General features: G+C 33.4%; 2 protein-coding genes across 3 annotated transcripts; one reads left to right on the forward strand and one right to left on the reverse strand.

The window, feature by feature from the left end:
- The first annotated feature begins 62 nt into the window (after window positions 1–62).
- Window positions 63–3799, forward strand: LOC111016211 (DNA repair RAD52-like protein 2, chloroplastic). 2 transcript variants are annotated; one of them, XM_088126728.1, is made up of 4 exons: window positions 63–739; window positions 835–872; window positions 2781–2872; window positions 3024–3198. In XM_088126728.1, the coding sequence occupies exons 1-4, from the start codon at window positions 414–416 to the stop codon at window positions 3048–3050; spliced, it is 483 nt and encodes a 160-aa protein (XP_087982854.1). In that variant the 5' UTR covers window positions 63–413; the 3' UTR covers window positions 3051–3198. The 2 variants fall into 2 exon arrangements, with proteins under 2 accessions (XP_087982854.1, XP_022147205.1); XM_022291513.2 differs by lacking the exon at window positions 3024–3198 and adding an exon at window positions 3334–3799 and having other exon boundaries at window positions 66–739.
- A 985-nt stretch (window positions 3800–4784) lies between these two features.
- On the reverse strand, window positions 4785–7156 carry LOC111016175 (phloretin 4'-O-glucosyltransferase). The gene is made up of 3 exons (XM_088126712.1): window positions 6622–7156; window positions 6018–6546; window positions 4785–5346 (listed from the first exon to the last, which is right to left on the reverse strand). The coding sequence occupies exons 1-3, from the start codon at window positions 7076–7078 to the stop codon at window positions 4935–4937; spliced, it is 1398 nt and encodes a 465-aa protein (XP_087982838.1). The 5' UTR covers window positions 7079–7156; the 3' UTR covers window positions 4785–4934.
- Window positions 7157–12332: the final 5176 nt, after the last annotated feature.

A 12332-nucleotide genomic window follows, 5' to 3' on the forward strand; every position in this document is an offset into this window, starting at 1 on the left:
TAAAAAATTGGTTGACATTCTGAAAAAACAATTCCTGAAAAATAAAATGCAGCCGCCCAGCCGCCCAACAAATTTTACCAATTACCACCAACCCTTTGAAGGAAACCTAAATCTCACAAACTCAAATCTCAATCTCGATCTCAGATCTCACGAACACTGTCCGGCGGCGTCTCTACTGAGCAACCCACTCTTGTATCTGCGGGATTTAGCTGAGATTTCGAACGAATTTCATCCATGGAGGTGGAATTGAACTAGCAGTAGCCAGTAGCCACCGATCTTTTCGATCTCGAAGCCCAGAAGAGCAAATTCATGGGGCAGTGCCCTCTGTTCTTGTTGATTGCAGAAGATAAGGCAAACAATTCTTCTGTGGGAGGTTTAATTTAGTCGCCGTTGGTTGTCGCTTCATTGTTCTGATGGCTCTCCAAACCTATGCCCATTTCCAGCTCTCGCGTCATCTCCTCCCTCCCTCTTCCTACCCTGTTAATGGGACTCGAAGAGGGCGCCGTCTTCATCTTCTCTGCGGCAGCAGCAGTGATGCTAGTGGTAGTAAGAAGGGAGTGCCCAATTCCAACTATGTTGTTCCACTCAACAAATCGTTTTCTCCGGCTAACTCGTCCTGCATCACTCGTCCTCTGGCTGAGATCCTCCGCGATCTAAATAAGAGAATCCCTGATAATATCACTCAGAAAATCCCTCAGTCCGACACCCATGATCGTCCTCCCCCTACTTTCATCCCCTGGTAATTTCTGTTCAATCGATTTTCTTTTTTAATGACAAATCAACAAGATCTGGTTTCTGATTGAGAAATTTTGAATACTGGATTTTTCCCCGCAGGTTTCATGCCAACAGGATGTTGAGTTTCTATGCCCCTGGTACGTTGACTGTTATTTTCTATCTTTTCGTGTGCCTATTGGTAATGATTTAGCTGATCCCTGTTCTCAACGTTCATATTTCTCACTTTGATGTGATGTCAACACTATGTATGATTGTCATATAGTATTTATCTTGTCTTGCTCCTTTCGTTAGGGAAGAATCAACCAATCATGTTAGTGTATGTTTTCCAAGTAGGTACTGCCTTCCTTTCTCAATATGATCTTGGGGGCGGTTACATTTCTTGTGAGTGTCTTGCTCAATTGTTAGCTACTTTTCTATTTTGTAAACTGGATTGGGGTATTGCTTCCCTTGAAAAGTCTCTCATAGGATGGGCATGGTTGTAGTAAGAAAGGTGTGGGGGCCAAGAGAGCGGAGAATTGTATAGTAATCTTGGTCTATTAGGAATGCTTCGCGTAGTCTAATCTTCGAGATTCAGTAGTTTCTTCCAGGATTGGTAGATCTCTTTATCAAAAGGTTGGTTGGATTATCTTAAGGAAGCTAACCAATTTCTGTCAAAATTACATCTTAGAGGTCGAAACCGAACCAAAAACTATCAAAAGGGCAGAAAAAATTCTTGCAGCAACTATTAACTTCCCCATTAAGTTAAACGAGAATGAAAATCTTACTCGAAGACTAAACTATAAAGAACTAAGGGAACCAAACTAGAGATGAAAGGAGAAAATTTGAAAAAAGTGGAGGGAGAACATAGCATTTTTTTACCGAGCTCTTTTTTTTTCGACATTTGCCAAATTTTGTTGAGTTGATTTGATTAAATTATTTATTTTATCCATGATTGAAGTTACTACTATATGGTAATATATTATATTATTAATAATATAATATCCTGCAAAATATTAAGGGCATAATAGTAAAATGTTATACTTTCTTTTTATTTCTCCTGAGCATCCAAACAAGAAATTTTAATTTCAATGATTTAGAATAAATTTGGTTTCAAATGCAATTAGAAATTCGAAATCATTTCTTACCAATTCCATAATTTGAAATCATTTCTTACCAATTCCAAACGTTAAATGGAGAATAAATCAATGATTCAAATAACAAAAAATTAAAAGTTCTTAAACATAAATCTACGAGCTTAAAAGACAGAAAACTAAAAACCTAGAAAAGAGGGAGAAGAGAGCATTCTATTTGCTCTCTATCAGTTTTGAATGTTTGATTATAGAAGCTGAGCTTATATTTAGTATGTGGGTTTACTTGTTCCAAGCTATGAATTTATAATTTCACTGGCTCCATACGCCCATGTTATATAAACTTACGAAACACCCCTTTTATACGACATAATAACCTTCTCATAAGAAATCAGGACCTTTACCAAAAGTTGAGGGGTTTTCTTTTTCTTTGTCGTTTTTTTGTTGCTTTTATATTTCTCTTTAGTCCAGGCCCCTTGAAGTAGTTGGTATTTTGTAATTATTTCTTTCTTATATTAATAGCATTTTCCATTATATTTCTTTCAATTTTTTATTCTTTCCAAATTGTTATCAGAGTATTGATTCTGTCGGTGGATCTTGTTTTAGAATTATTGGTGAAAATGCAAAGGTTCCACTTGAAACTAAGTGCTTGAAAGCTTGTAAACTTTTTCATGTCTATTTTAATACTAATAAGATTGTCTTTGTGTTGTGGCTCGGCTGCTTTTAATAAGATCATTGATCCCATTACTGTAACAATCATGTTTCACTACAAACATTCCTCGATGGGTGATATGAAATTTAGGATGCCAGTTTAATTTTATTGAAAATGATGCCGAGTATTAGTCAGTTTTGTAATCTAAGGATTATTTTCTCACTGGATGTTCATTATACCATTGATGTTTTAAGTTATCTTAGTTTAAGAGTTAGTGTTTCTAAGTAACTATCTAAGATCATTTTGTACATCACACAATTTGGCAGGATGGTGTGGAGAAATACGAGATGTCATATTCTCTGACAATGGTAGTGTGACTGTGGTGTATCGTGTTACTGTAAGAGGATCTGATGGAGAGGTTTGTTTCTTTTCCCTAATATTGCCGTTCTGATTCGCTGTCTTTTCCCATGTCTACGAATACCTTGGAACATTGGACTCATAATAATAATAACAATAATAGGTACAAATTCTATTGACTTGTTCTTAATTTAGGATTTATTTTTGTTTAGGTATGGTTTCTTTCTCATAAAAATTGAAATTGTGCCAAGCAAGCATAGCTCAACAGTAATTGGCATATATCTCTAACCAAAAGGTTGTGAGTTCGATTCCCCATCCCCACATGTCGTACTCAAAAGAAAAATTGAAATTGTCTTGTATTAGTTGATGAATGCCATGCCTTGATTTAGTTGGCATTAAAAGGGAAAAAAAAAGAATAGAACTAATAAATTTTGTCTGGTACGTTATTTTCAGTTAAATACACAATTTGCTCATTTTACGTCTCTATTTATTTATCTTCCATGGTACTACAATAAAATGTAGGCACACCGCGAATCGACTGGAACAGTATCTGCCACTGATAGCAATATTGAGGATCCTGTAGCTGCAGCGGAGGAAATAGCTTTCTGCAAGGCTTGTGCAAGATTCGGCCTGGGTTTGTACCTGTACCATGAAGAATGAATGCAGAAAACAACATAAGAACGTGACATCACGACGTGTACTGTTAAAGGTTATTTAGTTCAATGCATTGTAGGAAGTGTTTGCGACTTGAGGTGTATATCAGTAGTTTTAGATAATTCAGTTGAGGTGTTGAACTTGAACAAAGTCATAGCTAGGTTGATGCTTCCATGGTACTGAGTTATATGTTTAGAATAAACACAAAAGCAACTGGAGACTGTACTGTACACCATTGCATAATAATGAGTAATGACAGTATGTATGTATTTCTTATATTTGTAATGACAGTAATTACACGAAATTGAATGGCAGTTTGCACTTCTTTCAAAGACACCTTAAAGTTGGCTGTTTCTAGTTATATTTTGAGTTTTGAACCCCTTTTTAGGGACCTAATATTTCATTTACATTTAACACCAACTTCGATGTCAAATAGAAATATTGAAGTTTTAATTTTATGGAAATATGGATGAAAACGTTTGAAAAAAAATATTTAAATTAACAAATAAGTATTTTAAACCTTTTTTTTTTAAGTGATTAATATTAATATTAGTGATATATTAGTGATATTTGGTTCATTTTTTTCATATTTTGTCAACTTTGTAATACAATAAAAATGTTGATTTATCCTTCTAATGTCGAACAGGACGTCTATACTGTGGATTTTTAAAATTCCTGTGTTGAGGGTATTTTCTTTTGACAATTTTGTTAATCATCATTTTTCTTATATAATATTATTTTCATCAATAACATTGACTTTTCATTTATTATATTTTTAAACTAAATGTATGCACCAATTCATTGATAAATGTCTTAATACAATTTGATTTATATGCTACATATATAAAATAAATATTAGTTAATGGTATAATATGTTAATTTATTTTTAATTCAAATCTAGTGTACGATCTTTCATTTATTTTACTCTTCCAATAATCACCAAACATAAAATAAAATTGACATAAAAATATAATATTAAATTAATAAAAGTAAAATTTTTATATGAATTCAAATAATATTAAATTTAACGTATAAATTATATGATGACCTGCAAAACAAATGTGTTTATCCAAATATTCTCGGATATTCTCATAAATTTTTCTACAAAACAAACATGGCTATCTTAAGTTCCCGACATCTAAAATTCCGAGCTTTTGAGATTTCAGACATCTGAAGCTGTCAAGTATCTACATTCCTAAAAAACAAACAGCCCCTTAAAGACAATTGATCCGGATCTTGGATTTATAACTTAAAATAATATATTTTGAATTAAACTCAATGTTTACAATAACATAAAATGCATATTTCTAGACTAATCATACAAAATAAACACGTATATAATTTATTTTCAAATATCTAGACATCTTAATCCCAGTCATATATAAAATCAATTATCTTTTATTCTTAGACATCTTAATCCCAAACTACTTTTTAAAATCTCGAATCAAATGGTCTCACATCTTGGATTTTTAAGGACACAATTGATCCACAAAAGCCTTCAAGTTGTGATATGAAGAGCCACCCTCGATCGTGGCTTTCCTGGCCAACTCCTTCCATTTGTTTGCGTTCCTCCTTATTTCTTCCCCTTTCTCTGAATTTCCCATCACCAAATCCAAGCACCTCCTCACCTCCTCTTCCTTAACCATGGCGTCCATTGCCACATCCATTCTCACTCCGCTTGCCATCAACTCCTCAACGATCTTTGCGTTGGTTCCTTGATCACTCCACTGCGGAAACGCCACCATCGGAACCCCGCAGGCAAGACTTTCCAAGCAAGAATTCCAACCGCAGTGCGTTAGAAAACATCCCGTCGCAGGGTTGGATAGAACATCCAGTTGCGAACACCATTTAACTATCTTGCCTTGGCCTTCCAATTCCTCACTTGTACACAAGGATTTAAAATATCAACATCCACAGCAGCTTTGATAGATATATACATTGATTGTAAATGAGTTATTATCAGGTGTTTGATAACTATTTCGTCTTTTAATTTCTATTTAAAAAAAATTGTAAACTTTATTAGTAAGTTTCTCATCTATTCAAAGCTTTCAAATTTTTTAAAAAACCAAAGTTTTTCATACGTGGGGAGAGAGGGGAGCAAAGGGAGAACTTTCCTCTTTAAAAACAATAAACTAAACTATAAACTAGAAAAAATACTAGGTTTCGAAAAATACCTCTATCATTTTCAAATTTTCAATACTATCCTAATTTTTCATAAAATTTCATAAAAGTACCCTTTGAGCACATATGATTAATTTGAGTGATAATTAACATAAATTAAATCTGAAAAAAAAAAGATACGAAGGGAAGCTATCGTTTTAAAAATAAAAAGATTAGGGTAAAATTGGATAGACAATGGATGACCAAACTCCGCGACAGCAAAGAAAAGAAATTTTAAGACAAAATTGGGATGATATCTTTTAAACATTCATTAAACGCACTATAAAAAAAAAAACTTTTGTAAGGAAATCATCCAACTTTTTTTTTTAATTTAGCCAAAAAAAGAAGAAAAATCAAATGGTTGTAAAAAATTTAGTGAAAACAATCCTTGCCTGCAGCTCAACTTATCTTCTTCCACATCATCATCTCGCATGACCCATAGAAATGGCCGCCCGGAGCTCAACAGCCCTCTCGCGATCTCCTCTTTCTGTTGCTTCAACAATCTCGAAATGCTTCCAAACGACACGTAAACCACCGACCCTTCGTCTTTCATCTTCAACCAATCCATGTAATCCCCATCTCCGCCGCCGCATCTGAACATGTCGCCGCCGAAGCAACCGTCCGACGGGTCTTCTCCGTCCAGAAACGCCGACGGAATCAACGGCCCCACCGCCACCAAATTGAACTTCCCCATCGCTTGCAGCACCTCCCCCTCCAACTCATCCAACGTGTTGACAAGAACTCTTGGCTCCGTCTCCTGCTCCAGCATTTCGAATTGCCTCCGGAACAGCGGGAGGGCAAAATCGTAAATGTCGCTAGGCCGGAAGAATGACGGAAGGTCACGTGCCGCGAGCGGTGGAAGCCCCACCAGCTGAATTCTGTCGTTGCCGTTTAGGATGCAATGGATTGCATCCTGCTGACCTGCGTGAAAAATTATATATGAATTAAATTTATTCTTAAACGTTTAGAATGAGCGGTGGTTTATTTATTTTTAACCATTGAAGTAGTGGTGGTAGAGAGTCAAGACGGCGGCAGGTTGGATCCAGAGGAGGACTGATGGGAGGTGGAGGGCACGCGCCATCGTGGCGACCCATGGGAGGAGGATGGTGTACACGACGCAGGTGAAGGGGCGGCCTTGGGTGGCGCTGACCGTGATGATGTCGTGGACGGCTTCGGCGCCGCGGCGCTCGAGATCCGACATGAAATGGGTGGCGTCGTGGAGTCCCGACTTGAAGCCGTCGTCGTGGCCGTCGGAGAAGGAGGCGAAGGAGAGGCATGGGAGCTGTGGGGTTTGGCCCATGCGGCGGTAGGCGGAGAGGGAGGTGAAGAAGGTGACGTGGACACGGCGGCGCGTGAGGCGCTTGGCGAATTGGAGGGCTGGGTTGATGTGGCCTTGAGCGCAGAATGTTACCAGCAGGACGCGGCGGCGGCGGCGGCCACCGGAATTCTCCATGGAAGTTGGTTCTTGAGAGATGTGGAATGTGAGGTGGATAAAACGAGTTGCTGTGGCAAAGATTTTGGATGAAAATATCACATGACGACATGACGTTTGCTCTTACGCATTTAATCAAAGGCTTGAACCCACCATTTTTGTTTCATTGTGATTTGTATCTTTTTCCCTTTTTCTTTCCTTTTTGAGAAATTATCTGTAGATATTATGTTTCCATATTTTTGGATATAGTAGATTCTAAATTTTACAAAAAATAGACCTACTTCTGAAATTAATTTAAGTTGAAACTCAGTTGGTGGATTCTGATTCTTGCTGGATCAATCCTCCTAGATATATACTTTTGCCCTTTCTCTTTTGCCTTTGCACAACACACATTAAATTGATTTATGTAACGTTGAATCCACCCGTAGCTGGTCCCCTTCTTCCCGTGGATTGTAATCGACTCCCCACACATAACCACCTTATTTCAAGCACTCCAAACTGCCCACATCATTGTCAAGAACAAATCAAAATCTGCTCTTCCTAAGTTAACTTTACACCACCATAACAAGTCATGGAGATTAGAAACAGATTTTTGCCGATCCAACTTTGGATTTAAGACTTAAAAAAGAAAAAAAAAAAAGAATATATTTTTAAGACTATGAAGAACCCATAAGTTTCAAGATTACATTTTATTATTTTATTTTGCCCTTTATTCCAATTCTAATATATGTTCTCAACCGTGTGTTTTTAAATAACTTAATCCAAGGCTCCTAAAACTCAAAATTCAAATTTACAAACCACACTGAAGAAATATTTCAAGACATCAATTAAAAGTTGAACTACTTTACAAACCACACATGAAAATTTTAGAAAAATCCACAAAATTTGAAGTAACCAAATAAAGAGTTTCGAAAATGAGAAAACTCAAGTGATTGTGTGTAAGCTCCCCATATATGATATGCTTTAATTTTAAAAACACAGAGAAATTACTAATTTCTTAGGGTGACCATCATTGGATTTGAACACATTCCTTCCTAATTAATCCTAGTTCTTTTGGACCAATGAGACACCCGAATGTGAAAAATTCATAAATGACAAAATATACCAGTTGGAATGTGAAATTCATAAGGTCTCTGTTAGATAAAATATACGAGTTGGAAAAGGAATGTGAATTTTTGAAATTTATAAAGTATCTGAAAAGAAGAAATATATATAATATGACTTTTCGCGACAATCATAAATATGGTTTGAAAAACAATTATGATCTTTTGTGACAGTTAAAAATCATGACATTTCATGACAGTTAAAGAATGTTGTAAATGATCTGCAAATGTTTAAAAACAATTATGACATTTCGTGACATTAATAAAATGTCATAAAACAGGTAAATTATCGTAAATCTTTGTTTTTTTCCGCCAAAATTGCACCTCCACCATCTCATGATAATTTTTCACTGTCATTGAATAAAAAATAATTTAGTTTTCGTGACAGTTTAACTGTCATAAAATTTTAAAAATCCGAAGTAGTGGTAGTGGACCTAATATTTATTATAGATAAAAATAATTATTGAGTGGGTTAGTTGTATATAAAAAAAAGTGATGAATGGGATATTCTCTAAAAAAATTGGGATAATATTATAAAAAATTATACTATTTTATTACCACGTGCAATATGCACATTTTTATTTTTAAAAAATTTATTTTATTATATAATATATCTAATATGATTGTTATTCATTTCAGAGTAAATTATAACACTAGAATATGTTTAAATTTTATAATAAATTATGTATACATTGCAAATAACAAATTTTTCTTATTGTAAATTTTCTTTCAATAATATAATTAATATATAAGTATACAATATCAATCCTATCAATCATTAATTAATCTAATATAATTTATATTTTATTAAAATTAAAATTAATTTACATATTTCTAATTTAAATCAAAATAACGACTTAAAATTCAAAATTGTATTAAAAAAAATAATAATAACAAGCATTCAAAAGATTGATAATGTACTTTAACTAAGATTAAAATATACAAACTCAAACATGCATACAAATTTAAAATAATAAAATAATTTGAAAATTAACTATAAAATAATATAAAAATAATAGCTAGTAGGTAAGAAAGAAGAAAATCAATGTGCACGTAATTTTAAAAAATAGATTTATAGATCGCTAAACAACAATGGATGATGTTCAACTATTAATCTTAGAAATCGAAAAATAAGAAATCTAAAAAGAAAAAAGACCAAATAAAAAAGTAGCTCCAAATTGTGATAGAAAATAAGTCATTTTATAGTCACACAGGGAATGAAAGAGTTACAAAACTCCTAAGATTCCAAAACTCTTAGACATTCAAAAATTAAATATAATTAAGGGTTATAATTCTTAAATTAATTTAGGTAAGTATTGGAGATATATATATTTGACACGTGTATCCATTGCAACTTGATGTATATTCATCTCTTGTAACTCTCGATGAATATGCCACCAAAATCTCAAGAAGTTTCCAAGATTGAATAATCTTTGACAGATGTTTTGAGAGAAGTAAGGATAAAGTAGTGAAACTGTTGTGAAAAATATGGTGGAAGAAGTCTATTCTTATAGTAGTAGAGGATAAGACGTTACAAAAGCTTTTGAAATTCTAAAATTCTTGAAATTTCTAGTATGAATTATAATTAAAGAAAAAATTAATTTCATGCTGTAGGAAAACTTTTTCATTCGAACCTTTTAAATTCTATGCATTTATTAGTATTGATAATTAATAATTAATAATTAATTTAATATTTATAATAATATATTATTGACTTAGTTTGTAAATTAGTAAAATTAGTAAGGGACAAAAATGTCTAAAAATATTTTTCCTACACCCTCACTTTTTAATATAGTATAGATTAAACACTATTAAATGATGATGGAAAAAACTCTTTACATTTTTAACATTTATGCAAAATTAAATGGAATTGAAATAGAATTTTAAAAGGCAAAAAAAGAAAAATCAAAAATCAAAAAATAATAAAAAAAATCAAATAAAATTCAATGCATAACCAACCCACGAAATTGGAAAAGAATTTTATATTTAAACCATAAAATTTAAAAGTTTCAGACAAAAAAAATTAGAAAGAGATGAAAGAAAAAAAAAAGACAATGAATTAAAAAGAAAATATATCTAAAAAAAGAGAGAAAATAAAATAAAAGAAAACAAAAAAATTAGAAAGAAAGGAACTTGGATGAGCGGGGAGAGAGAATCAAAGGTCAACAGGAGAGAGAAAATTAGAATTAAACGAAGGATAAATGAGTGGGAGAGAGGAGAGAGATACACGAAAAAAAATGGGAGAGAAACATAAATGGATGAAAGGATAGCTTTGGTATTATTAAAAATAGCAAGGTTAATATAGTTAAAGAATAAATGAAGGGCATGCATTGTATTAAGTAAAAAAATGAAGGGTAATATTGTCTAAAAAAATGTTTCTTCTGCATCCATACTTTTTAATATATTATAGATTATAAATATAGATTATGGATTATAGAGACATATCACTGCTACATATATGAGCTTCAATGACAGTTTAAAATTGTCATTAATCAAGCTCGTGACAGTTATATAACTACTGTCATGGATTAAGACATCAAGAAAAGAGAGATCATGACAACTTTCGAAAAATTGTCATTAATGATTTATGAGAAAAATAAGTTTGAAAAAAATAGTGAGAAATGGGAGAATGTGAATTGGTGGGAAGAAAGGAAATTAAAACTTTACATTTAATTTTGAGAAAGAAAATGTGTAATTTTTTAGAGAGAGAGTAATAGAGAGAGATGGAGGAATGTGAATGTGTGGTGTAATTTTCAAGAGCGAGATGGAGGAATGTGGATGTGTGGTATAATTTTAGAGAGTGAGGGAGAAAATAGTGTAATTTTAGAGGGACAAATGATAACATTGTCATCAAATTATATACAAAAAGTTTAAAATTAAAGGGCAAAATAGGGAGATAAAGTTTTCTCGATTGTGCCTTTTATATATAGTATAGATATAGATATAGATTTATGACAGGTATTCTAAAAAACGGCATAAATATTTGTCATTGTCGTAAATCTGGTTTTTTTTAAGGAGTCATTTTCCATTTCAATTTTATGCATTTCACATATAAAAGCATATATAGAAAGAAAGAAGTGTAAACCAAGAAGTTATATATCCATAAATAAAGTATTCACAAATCATAATATACTGAGCATTGACACATGATGAAGGTAGAATTCCGACTAGGGTACATGTCATCATTAAGTCAATAATTAGTCACGTGCATGATGCGTGAATCCCATGGGGGTAGATTCGAGAGTAAGTTAAAAAAGATGAACTACAAACTATCGAGTTAAATCAACTAACCGCCAACCGCATCTCCATCGTAATGCGTATTTCACGTCCTAGAATCTTGGAAGCAAGCGTAAATTTGAATTTCAAGAATTGAATGAAAGAGGTAGGCAAACATTTCTAATTGAGATTTTGCACTATTGAATCCTGTATTGATAAAACCTTGGGAGTACTAACTTCTTTTTTGTAGGATCCATCTTCATCTTCGAGTGTTCTGGAAGATCTTAGAGTTTTTATAGAATTTTTGGTTAAAACAATATATAAATAAAAGAACTATATTCACATATACATCACACCCGAATCGAGGGGGAAGACGAAGGGTTTCGACCGTTTGGGGTGATTTTATAGGGGAGAAATAATCTCCAAATTTCCCATTTCAAGTCTTAATTAAGTCTCAAACTAAAAGGCTGATTGAGTCCGTGTTTCTGTGGATGCAACATGCTCGTCGACTCTTCATTGGACGAGAATTGGGACTCTAATCCAAGATCATGAGATGGAAAGCGCTTTTCTCCTTATCTCGTTGTTTGGAGGTGCGTCTCTCTCAAATTGTGTGCAATTAATTAGGAGGCGTTGCGCCTCGTAATTCGAGCAGGTTTTAGCCATGTTTTCTTCTCACCGACTGCCTTGAAGCTGTGAACCTTTTATCGTAAGAGATCGATTTGATCACTGAAATACGTTGGTTACATAAATCTTTGAGAGAGATAAAGTTCCTTCATTTGCATAGGGATTTTAATGACGTGGCGCATAATCTAGAGAAATATGTCATCCATACAAACTGCAACTTTTTGTGGACTGTGTCCGACCTGGGCTTCTAAAAATGATGGTGCAGAGCCCACGAGGCAAATTTCCATTAATTAAAAAAAAAACATAAAAGTAAAAACTAAATAATTTAAGTC

Source organism: Momordica charantia, assembly GCF_013281855.1.
Source record: "Momordica charantia cultivar OHB3-1 chromosome 7 unlocalized genomic scaffold, Mcharantia_2.0 BLBB01000007.1, whole genome shotgun sequence".
Taxonomy (NCBI): domain Eukaryota; kingdom Viridiplantae; phylum Streptophyta; class Magnoliopsida; order Cucurbitales; family Cucurbitaceae; genus Momordica; species Momordica charantia.

Bases quoted from the DNA above. Each gene is read 5' to 3' on its own strand.
- LOC111016211 (XM_022291513.2), top strand. From the start codon at position 414: ATGGCTCTCCAAACCTATGCCCATTTCCAGCTCTCGCGTCATCTCCTC. The intron at 873-2,780 runs GTACGTTGACTG...ACAATTTGGCAG, and splicing joins GTTGAGTTTCTATGCCCCTG to GATGGTGTGGAGAAATACGA. The intron at 2,873-3,333 runs GTTTGTTTCTTT...AATAAAATGTAG, and splicing joins TAAGAGGATCTGATGGAGAG to GCACACCGCGAATCGACTGG.
- LOC111016175 (XM_088126712.1), bottom strand. From the start codon at position 7,078: ATGGAGAATTCCGGTGGCCGCCGCCGCCGCCGCGTCCTGCTGGTAACA. The intron at 6,547-6,621 runs GTTAAAAATAAA...TTTTTCACGCAG, and splicing joins CTACCACCACTACTTCAATG to GTCAGCAGGATGCAATCCAT. The intron at 5,347-6,017 runs GCAAGGATTGTT...CTTGTGTACAAG, and splicing joins GAAGATAAGTTGAGCTGCAG to TGAGGAATTGGAAGGCCAAG.